The following is a 15,277-nucleotide window of genomic DNA, read 5'->3' as shown; positions in this document are numbered from 1 at the left end:
GTCCCAACTTGTCATCATTCTGAAACCCACGGACAATCTCGGTGCTATGGTTACCTGTGGTCCAAAGCTGAGTGCTGCTGGGATGCCGGGGGCGTCCGTACCAGGCATTCTGCGTCGGATCTTTTTACAGAACTGTCTGATGTCGGAGCAGGATGTCCCGAGGTCTTTGAGAAGCACGGCGAGGTCGGTCTTCTCCTGTCCCGCGTGAAGGAAGGAACGCAGACGAGCCACTTCCACCGCCATGCAGTCCAACGCACTCTGGGTGAACTACAGACAGACACAATCATGAGAATACTTAATTAACGTGATGGTTTTGAGGGGTATATTTCAGTATGTTTTGGTTTAAATAAATGCTATAGGTTTTCATATTATAAAGGCAAACTCGTATTAGTACTACCGTTGGCAAAAAAAAAAATCTAAACCCACATACTAAATGATAATAAAACTAGTATCTAAACTACTAGACACTTATTTGAACATGTATCAATACTCAAAAATATTACATACTGGATAAAACTGGATCTTTCCTGAATAGTTGTGGTGGAATGAATGGTACTAATAAAGAAACTAACACCCTCATAATCAGCCTATTAATTAGTACTGCTTTTTAATATTTCAATAATATATATCCAGTTAAATTACACAAATAATAAAAGTAAGATAAGTTCTTGGAAAGTGTATTATCATATTTAAACATCTTAAACTCACTCTAATGTGATCTGCCAGCTGCATAGTACAATCTTCAGGTTGGTCTGCCAGATGGATGCTGTACAGTTGCTGGGAAGGGACAGAAACAGTTACATGTTGGTAGTAAGTAAATATGTCTTTAGGTACAGTACATATATTATATTGATAAGACTCTTTCACGTACCTGATAGTACTTTATAGCTTTAGTGAGAGGCTCCACGTTTACAGTCTCATCCAGTTGGTCTTTGTGCAGGAGGTCAATGAGGAAGTCCAGAGATCGCTCGTGCACACTCATCTCTGGATACAGGGAGCCAATCTTCTTATAGATCTCCACACTGCACCCGGACAAAGCCCTGATGCCACAAAACAAGTCAAAACAAGTTGTGTAGTATATGCCCCAGACAGTAGTTAAACTGTAACACCTGCATTATGAAAGATCCAATATTTGGTGGTGTTTTTGCTGCCTCTTAAAATAAAAAAAGACAATTAACTACAGCGCCAGTTAGCCATTTTTTCTTCTTTTTACCACTTTTGATCAACATTGAAGGAAACAGGAAGGACCCAGTTTTCAAATCCTTATCTATATCGTTTAGGTCTGGTCTTGTCCCAGTTTAGTCTCAATTTAGATGTGGCATGTGCAAGTAGAACACATAAGAAGGACATAGGAAGGAACACTGAGGAAGGTCAGAGGGACCAAAACGTACTGATAAAAGTGAACCCAGAGTGAGACAGCACCTGTCATCCAGTCAGGTGTGCAGAGTCTATGTAGAACCTATCCATTATATTATTATAGCTTTTGAATGGTCAAAAGTACTCAAAATGGCGACTGTAATAAAGTGAAACTGATAATGATGAATGTGAGGTAATCTGTAAGCGTGTTTAATATTACATGTGGTTTTAAAATGACATGTAGCTCACTGTTCATATTTGTGAAGTGTTGCCTGGAGGAGACTGAGGGAGTAGACCAGGCCTCCAGCAAAGCTCAGCTGCTCCCCTGCTGCCCCCTTCAGGCCAGTCCGCTCAGCGCAGTTTTCATTCAAGTCAAACTTCTCTCTGGCCTGTTTGCTGATCAGTTCTGCCTATAAATAATAGAAAGAGCAATGTCAATTTTAGATGCTATAAAGAAGGATTGTAAAATAAAAAAAAACAGGAAATAATAAAATAAAAAATGTAAATAAAAAAATGAAGATATATTTACAGATGTTTGCTCATTGTAAGTGGCAATGCTGGGTGGAAGGTGCAGCATAAGTAGATAGAAGGTAAACATTTGACCAGTGGTAGATGAAGTACTCAATTTTGTTACTAAAGTAAAAGTACAGATACTGGAGCAATTAAGCTTCAAATGTAGTGATTTTTGATAAAGATTTGTGCTGAATTTTGTTCAACAAAAACAATTATATTTTACTCAACTATAAACATGTTAAAAACAAACCCCTCAGACTTTTCAGCAACAATAATAAAAATACTTAAACTTTTCAGTCCAATACAAAAATGTAGTGGAGTAGAAAGTACAGATGCTGCTCTCAAATGTAGTGAAGTAAAAAGTATCCACTTGTAGGTGGGTATCTGTATTTTACTTAAGTACAGTACTTTACTACTTTTACTTTCTTATGTTCCATCACTGCATTTGACAATAATTTCAATTCAATTAGTAAATCAATAGAATGGTTACAAAAGCAGCAGCTTATACAGTGAGACTTACCTTGCAGATGAGCCTGGGGATGAGCAGCAACACCAGGATGCAGTCGTGGTCTCCTCCATGACGCAGGAACGACTCCGGCATAAACGCCGTCAGTAAAGACACGTGTCTGTTTGCCTGAGACACCTCCATCTGCCTCAGCTCCATCTCTATGGCCTGGACGAGCAAAAGGAAAACAACAGAACTACATTTTACACCTGACTGAAAAGATATATTTAAAGGAACTTTTCTGTCACCTGCTTGAAAATGTTATTGCTTTGACTGTTCCACAGACACATATAAATATCAAATATCAGTGTATCCTGTACTTTTGTAAAATGGGCGAGGTACAAACCCCAGGCACAGTGACAGGTTAAATTAATAATGCTTTATTAAACAAGGAGGGATGCCAAATGAACTTTAAAGAAGGAGGGATGCCAAATGAACTTTAAAGAAGGAGGGATGCCAAATGAACTTTACTTTAGAAGAGCACTGTATGAATTATATAAAAACTATGATTTTATGTATTTTATGACCCACCAAAGTGTTCTATTCCTCATTTTAGTCTCTTAGCTATCTTTAATTTTTGGAATTACAGGTGTTCAAACTGCCAAAAAATACTTGGTTATGGAGTCACCTGATGTACCTCTATGGACACTGCAAAGTTTTATGATATTTTGAGGAACATTCCAGGCAAAACAACATTTTCATGGAGACAAGAAGCTTTCCTCACATCTTGCTCCTAACTCCTAACTTCACTCTTATCTCCTTATGTCTAAAATTGAATTAAATTAAGAAACAAATAATGATTAATGGTGTGAAGTTTACTCCACATCTACTGTATTATTTTTTTACAGTCCAGGAATCATACACGGCTGTTGTGTCTATAAATAAAAAATGAAGGTCAAATAACTTTTATATGAGAAAAGGCCTATGGGGAGTTGCAGCAGGATTAATCATTATTCATATACAGTTTCTGACCTTGGCGTAGGCTTTTGTCTCGGCAAATTTAATCTTGAAATCGAACATCTCGGCTGGAGGCTGCTGCTGCTGCTCTGCGGTCGCTTCCTGTTGACTGGTCAGATCACGGTTCACCTCCTGAAAAAGATACATGTTAAAGCGACTCCTAAATACTGGTAAATCTCGGTGTAGCTTATTTCTGTAGAAGATAATGTAATAAAATCTAAATATGTCAGATGCTACATACAAAAAAACAAACCAAAACTTACTAACATGTACACAAAGCCCACCACAGTTTGATACAAAGTTCAATTATGTTTTTAAATGAAATAGGGACCATCCAACTCCGTCCTGTTTAAGTGATATTTCCTGTTCAATTTGTTTTGCGTAGTATTGTTATAAATTTTAGTTTTGACATGTATCTGTGTATCTTTTCTTTTTAACTCGAATTGGCAGACAACCAGTCACTTTGTCTTTCCATAAGTTTGACCAATTTTAAAAAGATATAAGGTAAATCAAGTAAAGATAAGACCAAGCAACTTCTCCTCCGATTGCGCAAACTTCAACCTAAACCCCTTTGATCCACACCCCCTTTGTCCTGTGACCAAAGTGAAACAGACAAACTAAAGAATAATTGTATATCTTCCGTGCTTAACTCAAACCAGTTTATCGTAACGCCTCCTCCCTGAGTACCTGTAGATGTGCAGTGAGCTCCCTGTATTTCTGAATGGTTTGTTGATAGTCAGCCACTGTCTCCTGAGCCGCCTCCACACGTTTCTCCGCCTCTCGCACTCGCGCTGCACCGAGGTCCAACATCTCCCTCAGCTCCAGCTCTGTCTCTCTGGCATTCTCCTGCAGCTCATCGTTCATCTCGTTTATGGCTTCCTGAAAAAGACAGTTAATTAAATGAAAATAAATAAAGTAAGCATGTATCCAAAGGTCCTTCTCTTGACATTGGCTGTACAGTATGAGAGCCAAAACCAAGAGACAGGCCACAGTTTAATGTAATCCAATATGTAACCAAACATCATAAAATAATTTGTATGTAGTATCTAAGTATTGTATCTATTCCACCTGTGTCAAACTCAAGGCTCTGGGGCCAAATGTTGCCCGCCACATCATTTTATGTGGCCAGTGACAAGGTATTGCTGTCTAAAAATGTCAGTTTATCAGGAGATACAGTTACACAGTCATATTTTTGCCATCTATGCAAATTTGAGGGCATTTTGCTGATGTGGCCCTCGGTGAAATTGAGTTTGACACCCCTGAAATATACCAGTATATAGCACATTTAAAAACAACTTCAGCTGATCAAAGTACTTCACATAAAAGTCAACAAAAATCAAATATAGATATCTAAGCATGTTTTATATTATGCTGTGTTCAAGGCAACTGGGAGGTGGGATATTTCACCACTTGAGCGTTCCAGCTGAATAAACTAGTGTGTAAACAAGAAATGTAAACCTTAAATAACAGAATAATGTTGAATTTAACTGTATCTTTTTTATGTGGGCGTAACCACTCTCTTACCACTCTGTTAATCTCATATGTGGAATTTGGAAGTGGGACTTGCCAACTCGAGCGGTGTTTCAGGGCATTTTTTCAAGTCGAAGCTGGGAAATATCACAGTTACCAGTTGCCTCGAACACATTTTAGGTATTGCGTTATCAAACAAGAGAAAACAGATGTCTAAAAACACAAGTCACAGTCATAACAATAAAAGTTGAATTTATATTTGCCCTTCTTGAATACTCAAAGTGCTTTAATATGCACTTTTCATTCACTGCCCCATACTCCTGCCCAGTCTCTGCCAACAGCCTCTAAAACCACCATTAGTCAATAACTGTTTGACTTTGGGCAAGGCATTTCACCCACTACTACCACTGTGGTCTAAGTTGGGACTGAACCACCAACTTTACTTATATCTGTATCTGTCAAACAATAAATCAAAAATGGTGTCATGTTTTAACTCACCAGATCAGTGACTGTCTCTCTGAGCTCTCTCACTTTTTCCTCCAAATCCAAGTTTCTCTCAGTTAAAGTCTCCACCATTTCCTCTGCTCCCAAAGACGCATCGACCTGGTAAAGAACAAACAACAAAGAAGTTTAACAATAGTTTTAAATACAGAAAGGCTGCAAATATGAACTACAATATAATTTGAATCAGGTGACACGGTTATATTACAATTATTGCATGGTTTTGTAAAGAGATTTTGTTAATAAATGTATTTACACGGTACAATGTTTTGAGGGACTTGTAAGCCAACACAGAATATGACAGAAAGTACTTTGGTAATAAGCGCAGACTGTATAAAGAAGTGAAGTAAAATCACCCATAAGGTTCGAGTCCAATCAAATGAAGCTCATCGAGGCGAGCAGTTATAGGCGTGTATCTGGAGTTTCAAAGCAACCAAAGAGCCAATCTGGAGCAAGGCTTTTGAAGGTGACGCCCCCCTCCTGCCCACACAGCTGGTTTATCAGGGAGCGGGCCCTTAGCAACGCTGTCATTCAAACCTGCTGCTAATGATATCAGGAGCAACCTTGGGGAAAGAAGCGCCTGATTTGTCTGTTTTTAATGTTCCTATCTTGATTTACGATTAGATCATGTAGAACGGGTCAATATGAACATTTTAAGACCAAAATGACGAGCCTGACAGCAGTAGTTATGGATCAGCGGGCGACAATTTTTCAATAGAAAGTGAAATGGAGCCAGAGTCAATGGAGCCGAAAGCGCACACATGCTCACTTCCTATTTGGAACGCGGCGGGTAGCAGGTTAGCTATCTCCATTTATATATAAATGGAGCCTATGGTAATAAGTTTAGCATTTCTGTTTAGCTAAATGAGGCTATGGAAAAAGTGGGACATTCTCAGCATTTTCAATAAGTGGTATAAGGGACAGGGACTAAAATAGTTGTGCAAGGAAACCACAAGAAAGACATGTGTGGATGGGACAATACAGTATTATCGTGTTTCTGTGGTGACCTTTACTTTTCATCCTCTGGGAAACAAAAGCTAATATTGAAGATAAAAACTGTTTTATATCGTACTTTATGAGTCGGAAAATCTTTAAAACTTCCGTGTATCATTTGGGCTCGACTAAAACTCGCTCAGACCTAAAATGTGTATTGATCGCAGAGGCCCACACAGTGATTTATGTCTCTGCAGTGGCTTTACCGCGTCAGCTCCTTCAGACAGTCAAATGCAGTCAGGACGTTTGCGTGGCCAGTAAATATCAGATAATAAATGGTGGAAGTACTCAATACAAAGGTAAAACGTATCAGTAAAAGTAAAAGTATTACATGAAAAAATCAACTTAAGTGAAAGTATTTAAGTACCTGTTTAAAAATGCACTTTAAGAGTAAAAAGTTTAAGTATTTCACACAAATGTTAATCTGTTAGTGTAAATGTAGCGAAAATTATACAGTATCTGAGTTTTGATCCTTTTGACAACGGCAATCCCCGTATGCTCCACAAACCTGTCCTTAAACATATTGATTGACAGATTGATTTATACAGACCTGCTCCTTCAGCTCGTCGATGGTTTTCTCGGCCACTGCCACCTCCTCCTGTAGTTTCTCCTTCTGTCCTCTCAGAGCGTCCAACTCCACGTTCTTCTTCTCCATCTGTTTCTGCAACTTCACATGCTCCTGTTTCTCTGACGCTGACAAGTCACGCATCCTAAACAAGGCAACATTGTTTTTATGCATTATTATTATTATTGTTATTTGAATTTGAAAAAATATTTGTTGAGATTCATAGGTGAGTCCCCTGTGGTTGAGGGAAACATAACAAGAATTTTTGGTGGCAGGAAAACATGAGCATCCACCCAGACACAGGCAGAACATTCTCAAAGTCTAGAGTGCAATAAAAATAAACATCACATTTATTTATTTATCTTTATTTATACATTAACAATATGTCTCTCATGAACAGGAATAAAAATGAAACATCAACATGCTAGTAAAGTTGCTGTGTATGTATATGATTTAAAAATATTTATAGTTTATATAGTTAGAGCATAGTACAAAGAAACAGTAGAGACACTAAATATACTCTTATTTATTTATTTATTTATATTTACACTCACCTGACCAGAGCCTCCTTGAGTCTCCCGTTCTGCTCCTCCAGCTGTTTGACATGATAACTCGAGGCAGCGCCATCTGAACCTGAAACAAATCAAATGTGTATAAGGTATAACCAATGAAGCAGTGATGTTACTGTGTAAGTAAAAATGTGTTTCAAATTCATTAGGAGTAAATGCAACTGTGTAATGTACCACCAAAGTTCATGCATTTAGGTATATAAGATTTTGACACAATTTATAAAACAAGTGTCATTAAAAGGGTATTTTAAATGTGACCTCCCTTTATACTAAACATTTTTATCGCAACTTTTAAAGAATTATTTTCAGTATATTTAAATTTTATGTAATGATCCCGATGAAAAAATAAATAAATAAATTTAGAAAAAAATAAAAATACACAAAATTTTATTTAGCTTCATAAAAAAATCATTAAAATGTAATTAAAATTGTATTTTAAAAAAATTAAATAAACAAAATAACATATTGGTTGCAGATTGGGGTAGGTGAAACATTTTAATCACAGATCTACCTCCACAGGGATGACCTAATCTTGTGAGCCCATCCCTGTTGTTTTGCTCTTACCCTTCTCCTCAATCTCGTGTTTGAGTATCTCCAGGTCCATGGTGAGCTCCTCCACCCTCTCTTTGAGCGAGTCCACCTCCAGCTGCAGAGACTCCGCCCTCTCCTCTGCCATCTCTTTGTCCAGAGTCGCCATCTCGATCGCGTCCGCCGTGTCCGACATCTCCTCCATGTAACGCTCCTTTGCCTCCTGCGCTTCCTTAGCCTCCTACAGTTACAGGCAAATACAACAATGTAACATTTATTTTAAAACTCAAAATGAGACGTAGAAGCAAGCATCTACCCCACATTTTTTACTCTGATTATCTATATTTTTGTTTTTAGAACTATTATTCCTTGTAAATATCCTAATTCTATTTTCAAGCTATAGGTTTTTCATGGATTTCAACATTTTGAGGAGTTTTTCCCATTCAAACTATATTATATATTTTTAATAGTTTATCACTATTGCAACAATCCTAATTTTGATTTCATCATTCTGAAATCCATGGATATGATCTTTACTTGTTCATATCCATCTCTATCCAGCTCTTTCACTTTCACTGAGAACACATGGATTTAGTGTCTATGAGAGAATTCTGAAAAGGCTAATAAGCACTGCAGCCTAATTAGGCAATACGATGCTTACTGAAAGATGATATTAGTATTAGAAGTAAGGTATTTTAATTAAGAATACACTTCCAGTCACAAGTTTGGACACACCATCAGATTCAATGTTTTGTTTTTTGTTTTTTTTTACTGCTTTCTACATTTTATATACATATGGAAGACATCAAATATATGAAGCAAGAAATATGGAAATATATAATAAAGAAAAAAGTGAAATAACTTTTTGACAAAGCAAAAGGCGGCTACTTTTAGGATTTGAATATTAAATATTTTTTTATGTGTTTTCTTTGCTGCACAATTCCATATATAAGACTTCCACATGTATTTAAAATCTAAAAAGTAGTAAAAATGTATTCAAAAAATACTGAATGAGAGGATGTGTCTAAACTTTTGACTGGTAGTGTATAGGATTTCAGTCAACACACATGAATGAAACAGGTAAGTTTCAGTATTACTGAGTAAAACAAAGTAAAAATATGCCTGTGAATATGTTTTTCATTTTATTTAACCATGTCTAAAATGTCATAAAAGAAAGCAACAACTGAGCAACCAAAAAGCAGCTTTATCCTAATGTTTGAAGTGTCTATGTGGCTCTCTAGTGACATGACAATACTAGTTATATTCCCTGGTGAATTTGAGTTTGCTCCTTCTGCATCTTGGTAAAAATCTTATCATAACATGTTCACATTTAGACTGTTTGATGTTGATTAATGTGCAGTGTCCCCTTTCACATAAATATCTCAATAAAACTAACTTTCTTGGCCTCCTTGAGTTGCTTCTGGAGCTCGGCCTGTTGTTCTTGCATCTTGCTCCTCCACTCCTGCAGCTGTTCCAGTTGAATCTTGTGTTTTTCGAGCTCCTTCAGTTTGGCCTTGTCCTCGGTGCGCTTCATTTTCAGAGTCTCCAACTTCTCCTCAAGGTCCTTCACCTGAACTCGCAATGCCTCTTCCTCCTAAAATTCACAAATAATGTTGAGATTAACAAATTAAAATTATTAGACCACTGCAAACATACCATCATTGAACTGTTACTTTAAAATAGTAGTACTTAGGTAAAAATGGTCAATGGTCACATTTTTATAAAGCCCTTTTCCACTTTCAAGGCACTCAACACACTTTATGTCAAGGACCTCACTCTTGCCCCAGGACACAATGCCAGTATTTATCTGTGGGAGCTGGAATCGCACTGCCAACCTCTGGTCAGTGAATCTAACCGTTTTCTCAATGATGTTTAAGTCGAGAGTGGGATTCGAACCACCAAACTTCAGATCAGTGGACAAACACTATCACTATCAACTGAGCTACTGTCACCTCTTAAGTGTAAAAAATGTTGCGTTGAAATTTGTGTTAAGTTTAACGTACATTTTATTGTCTGCGTAGGGAAGTTTGTCCTCTGCATTTGACCCATTCTTCGGTGACGCAATGTTGCACTATGTTGCTTACGGGCTGGGTCACATATGCTCAGCTCTATGACGGCCACAACATTGCAAGATCAAACCCTGGGTCAAAGAATTATATGAATGTCTCTGCCCACTCTCTCACCTCCATTTCATTTTCAACACATATCTTATCTTTCAATCTTTCAAAACTCTTAAAGTGTAGGTACATATATAGACCTCATCCTTGTATATAATAAATTAACTGTCAACAAATTATAAAATATACACAATACAATTTAACAGTGATAGTTAGTAGTATTATTTTGAAGTAACAGTACTTAATATTATTCACGTCACAGTCCAGACTCCTGAACCAATGTTTGACAACTTACTTAACACAGCACCCAGAAAATTCTAAACAAACAAGTCCTTAGTATGTAAAAGTGTGTTCATTTCAAGACTGGTCCACTGCAAGTTAATAGACATGTGTTTTTCAATGATCAAATATTTTCCTATAAAATTCACTTTACTCTGTTGCATTCCCCTTTTTCATTGTTCATGCATTTGAACACAGAGCACTCTCAAACCAATTAAACCACAGCACACTGCACACCTCCCAAAGTGTTAATGTGAGAACAAGAGACGTTTTCAACACTTCTCTATCAAGAACTGCACCTGCGTTTCCATGACGACCTCCTCCTGATGGGAAACATAAAACCAGACAGTGACCACTTTATTAAGGCACTTTCATTTAAAACAGTGCGATACAAAACGAAAAAGGTTTAACAAATTACCCCATACACTTCTTGTTTTTATTATGTTAATTAAATAGGAGTGATTTAACATTTGAAATTTAAAACATATTATTAGATTACATGTTTACCAGATATCTCACACAAATTGACTACATTCAGCAGTTAGTATATGAATTAACCCAGTCTTTACTATGCAGCTTGAGTATTTCAAAAAAATCAAAACAAACTACCGTAACTAATAGGGATCTAACAATATCCAATAATATCCTGGGCCATCACAATATATACGGTAGAACTACAAGTCTCTGCTTAAATTCATTGTTACGGTGCAGAAATAGATGAAAACAGAGGGAACTACATATACCATGATCCTTTGCTCTGTTTCAATGCAGACTACATGAAGAAATAACTCGTTTTTAAGCACTTTTAAATCTTAATTCTTTGGATTATGATAGAACAAAGGCTTGTCACAGCAGTTTAAAAGGAAAAAGTAGCGTATTCACAAGTTAGCATGCACAAAATATAAATAAATACCACATATATCGTAAGTATATCGTACTGAGAAATTTGGATATCATGATATTCCTACTAAATACTACCCGGTTACCAAAAGTAGCGGGTTACTTTTAGATCTGTAGCTATATATATTAATCTTGTGGTTTGACATAGTTTTGGCAATCTTGACTATTTGTAATTTGAACAACTTGCGCAAAATATTAGGATGCTAAAGTAATGTATTTGATATATTTGATTGATTTGGCTTATTTGATTTGCAGTGGTGGATGAAAAACTCACCTTGGAATCAGCTTTTCTATCTTTAACACATATTTTGCTACTTTACCTACTATCGCTACTACTTTTGCTGCTACTACTGCGTCCAAATAATTCCCCTCGTGGAACAAAACTATTTTTCTAATGTCTCGTTTGAAAGCCCAATAATGTACTCATCTTATTACCGGTTGGCAGAAATACATTACCTCCGCCTACTTGATTTATATTGACTGAAACTCTGTCCCGTTTTAGTCAGGGCTTTCAAACTTTGGTGAGTGAGACCTCGAGCAATTTATGCCTCAGTTCCTCCTGACAGCTTTGCATATTTCCAGTGCTTTTCACAGATGAGGTGCGAGACACATCACATCACATTTATTTATTCGCATAAGCAATTTTTATTTTTCCTCCTTCCATTTTGGAGTTGCCACGGTGAATCATTTGCCTCCATTCATCTCCTAAGCCAAATTATTATTTCACATGTTTAATTCAGCAAATACGCTCGAGGTTCTTCCAGATTTAACCTTCCCAGGAGTCATCTATAAAACGACTATGGACTAGAATTGTAGTTTTTATGTATTCCTTATAAATAAAGCTGGTTAAATTGCTATAATTATTACATGTTATTGTTGTGTCCTTGAGGAAGACACTTCAGTATAAGTGTAGTTAATGAATTTTGAGAAAGTGTTGCTTGGAAATCCTGCGTTAAAGCTACAGAGAAATGGAGGATTAGCTGGACTCACTGCCAGGAATTTGCACCGTCAAATAAAATAAAATAAAGTTAAAGCAGCACTATGTAACTTTTCTGGTGGATGGTTTTCTAATCACTGTTCTCCGTGTTATTGCTACTGCTATTGAAACTGGAATTTTCTACAATATAGCATTAATTCATCATTCATCATTCCTCATTCATCTTCACACCAGCGGAATAAATGTAAGACAAGTTTAATTCCATACTTTGGGACATTCTAGGCAACGCAATATGTTTCCACGGGGACAAATGGAGCACTCCCCTCACTAAAACGTTACCATTTTTTTTCCATTTAGCATCCTAGCGTACCATCTCAGCATCGTTTGTTACCTCCCCTGAAGCACTCTGTTAGGTAACTTGTGTATTTTCCCCCGATACTGACCTTGCTGGGGGCAGGTGCTGGGGGGTTCCCGGGGGAGTGGAGGGTGGGGATGACAGGTGCAGCCAGGGGCGTTTGGGCGGGTGTACTGGCCTCGCTGCTGCTCATCTCCCCCGCAGACGCAGAGGCCGAACCCGACGCGGCACCTTTACCCATGGAGCCCGCGGGACGACTGGGCTGCTATGAGAGAGAAAAAACGCATTTATTTAGTGTTGTTATCCAAATATAAGTTACATGCAATTGTTTTAAAGGTTCACTATGTAACTTTTCTGGTGGAAGGTACGCCACGTGTTTGTTTCTAAGGATGTTATTGCTTACCCTGTGACATTACGCAATTTGGCATTAACTTTAATATCTCAATTTAGACAAGCGGGTGTGGAGAGTATGTGCTCACAGTATGAACACATGTTTTTAAAGTTATTTTTAGCTATAAAAAGTGTAACTGAATAAATGCAAGATCTAGATATTTTATGCCATACTTTGAAACTCCCCCCATCAAAAAAGTTACATAGTCCACTTTTAGTTTTGGCCAGTTCCACATATAAAGCTAAAGTTACGTTGAAGTGCAATCCCCAGTCCCCAGCAAAATATACTTTCCTATTAAAAAGGCATAATCCTAATAGTTTTAATATAATAATAAAATCAAAATACAGCAGCTAGTTTCTATTTCATACACCAACTAACCACAAATCCCCAAACAGTAGTGACATCTGCACTACTACTACGCTAAAAGAAATATACCACCTCACAATTCACAATATATAAAATAGATAAATGCTTGAAAAAGTGAAGAAGTTTGAAATGTCCTGGATGACTTTTAGCGAGGCTCACCTTCGGCTTTCGGGTCGCGGTCTGAGCAGGAAATACAGCAGAAGGAAAGGTCAGAGGTCATCAGGAAAGAGAAGGAAAAGAAACAAACAAGCAAGATTAGAGAAAGTTTAAATAAAAACACAGTCAAAGAAAGCAAAATGTCTCCAAGAGGTTGATATAAGCAGTTCAAATTACAGCGGTTGAGTATTTGTAGCTTTGAGAACATATTTAAATCTGTAATACGCCCTTTGTACAATTGGTTCCACTTTCCTTGTGACCCCCCCCCCCCTGCTCCATATGTGGACTATGGAGCTGTCACTGAGAAATGAAGGGATGTATTGTGTGGGCTGAACTCATAGACTGAACATTGTTCTCATAAGCCCAAAGCTAAACAGGTGAAACTGCATTTGAAATTCATAAAAAAGCTGATACTAATTGTGACTTGACGACATGAAAACAATGCACTAAATTCATATGAGCACACAGATTGTAATTATTCACAATTTTGTATATCCCAAATCTGCAAATTTTGTCTAGTATTTTTAGTACTTTGTCAATAACTGATTTTGTATGAAAAAATCCATCTTTTTATAAGTACATGGGTATAATCTAGACATGCTAACAACATAAGAACTGTTCAAACTAGTGATGAGTAAACTGATAAATTAGCCATTAGCACAATTAGCATGAGTCTGTTTATCATACCTCTATAATTACAATTTATCCATCAGGTCTGCAACAATGATTGTATGAAATAGTGTGGGCAGGTTTTGGTAACACAGCTAGTATGCAGGGTGAATATATTAATGTCAAATGTTATTACACCCATGCTCCCGTGCACTTTCCCTTGTCATTTCTGCTACATGTAACCCAAATGCCAAAAGTGTCACCACCACCTCCACTGAGCATCTCGCTATCGCTAACAGCTATAATTCAAACAGAGAGCTAGCTCAGCACTGTACATTTCCTTATTAGATTACGTGGACAGAAATTAGCTTGTTTTTAGCCTACCATTGAACAATCTAAGCCTCTTAAGCCATATTGAGATGCAGTTTAAACAGAACAGACTGTACTGAAGTCAAGTTGTCATATAATAAAACAGAATAAAAAGCTGTTATAAATACAAATGCATATACGTTCAGAAAAAATACTGGATTGGTTGCTTGATGATTGATATGACACAATAAAGCAATGGCAGAATATAAAATAACTTGAAGTAACTTGCAGAAAGGATAAAAGTAGACAAGCAGAAATTGTACCTTTGATAAAAACAAAAAAATCAAAACAATCTGAGGCATTTTAGTTAAACTGAAAAAGCCAACGCAAAATATAAAAACAACTTCTGAGTTAAAATAAGAAGTATGACAAAAATGCTCAACAGTTCAACAGGCAACTCCCATCAAAATCACCAAAACAATAAATGAATGGGATATTGCGATGACCTCTGCCAGCCAAAATAAATGAACAGCAAATGCATAAAGGTATTAGGACAATGTTATACCTTCCTGGGTGCAGTTGTCTGTCTCATCATATTTGCAAAAAGGAGAAGAGGACACACAAGAACAAGGTTTTAAATTTGAAGTGAATCGGGTACAAATCCACAGTTGTTCCCAGCTCAAGCAGACATTTAAAAAACCCTGCAAATTGTAGAAATATCCTCCTTCTTTCTCCCACTCTCCGAATATCCCTCTATTATATCCGTTTGTCACATAATATGGTTTCGTTTTCCTATGTGTCGCCGCTAAGAGCTTCTAGTCATCCTCCCTCCGCCCTGGCTCCTCTCGCCTCTGCTGTGCTGGTTTGTGATTTGTCAGACGAAGCAATGCCCTATGGAGGC

General features: G+C 37.2%; 1 protein-coding gene across 5 annotated transcripts in view; it reads right to left on the bottom strand.

Annotated features, from left to right (window-relative positions):
* LOC117390476 (dynactin subunit 1) overlaps positions 1-15,277 on the bottom strand; it is a 35,488-nt gene that overhangs the window by 10,451 nt on the left and 9,760 nt on the right. Inside the window, exons 5-19 of one of the 5 annotated variants that reach the window (XM_055231122.1) lie at positions 13,462-13,482; positions 12,634-12,810; positions 10,653-10,676; positions 9,354-9,551; positions 7,994-8,198; positions 7,415-7,493; positions 6,846-7,005; positions 5,300-5,404; positions 4,019-4,210; positions 3,347-3,463; positions 2,390-2,542; positions 1,606-1,766; positions 872-1,040; positions 709-777; positions 55-267 (exon numbers count right to left, since the gene is read on the bottom strand). In XM_055231122.1, coding sequence (XP_055087097.1) covers positions 55-267; positions 709-777; positions 872-1,040; positions 1,606-1,766; positions 2,390-2,542; positions 3,347-3,463; positions 4,019-4,210; positions 5,300-5,404; positions 6,846-7,005; positions 7,415-7,493; positions 7,994-8,198; positions 9,354-9,551; positions 10,653-10,676; positions 12,634-12,810; positions 13,462-13,482 — 2,043 coding nt within the window. Of the gene's footprint in view, positions 1-54; positions 268-708; positions 778-871; positions 1,041-1,605; positions 1,767-2,389; positions 2,543-3,346; positions 3,464-4,018; positions 4,211-5,299; positions 5,405-6,845; positions 7,006-7,414; positions 7,494-7,993; positions 8,199-9,353; positions 9,552-10,652; positions 10,677-12,633; positions 12,811-13,461; positions 13,483-14,941; positions 15,228-15,277 lie in introns of those variants that run through there. The other 4 variants (XM_055231126.1, XM_055231125.1, XM_055231123.1 and 1 more) reach the window with 4 other exon arrangements.

This window comes from Periophthalmus magnuspinnatus, chromosome 22, assembly GCF_009829125.3.
Source record: "Periophthalmus magnuspinnatus isolate fPerMag1 chromosome 22, fPerMag1.2.pri, whole genome shotgun sequence".
Taxonomy (NCBI): Eukaryota; Metazoa; Chordata; class Actinopteri; order Gobiiformes; family Gobiidae; genus Periophthalmus; species Periophthalmus magnuspinnatus.
Note: the sequence above shows the minus strand (reverse complement) of the source record. Positions and strands in the feature narration are given on the sequence as shown.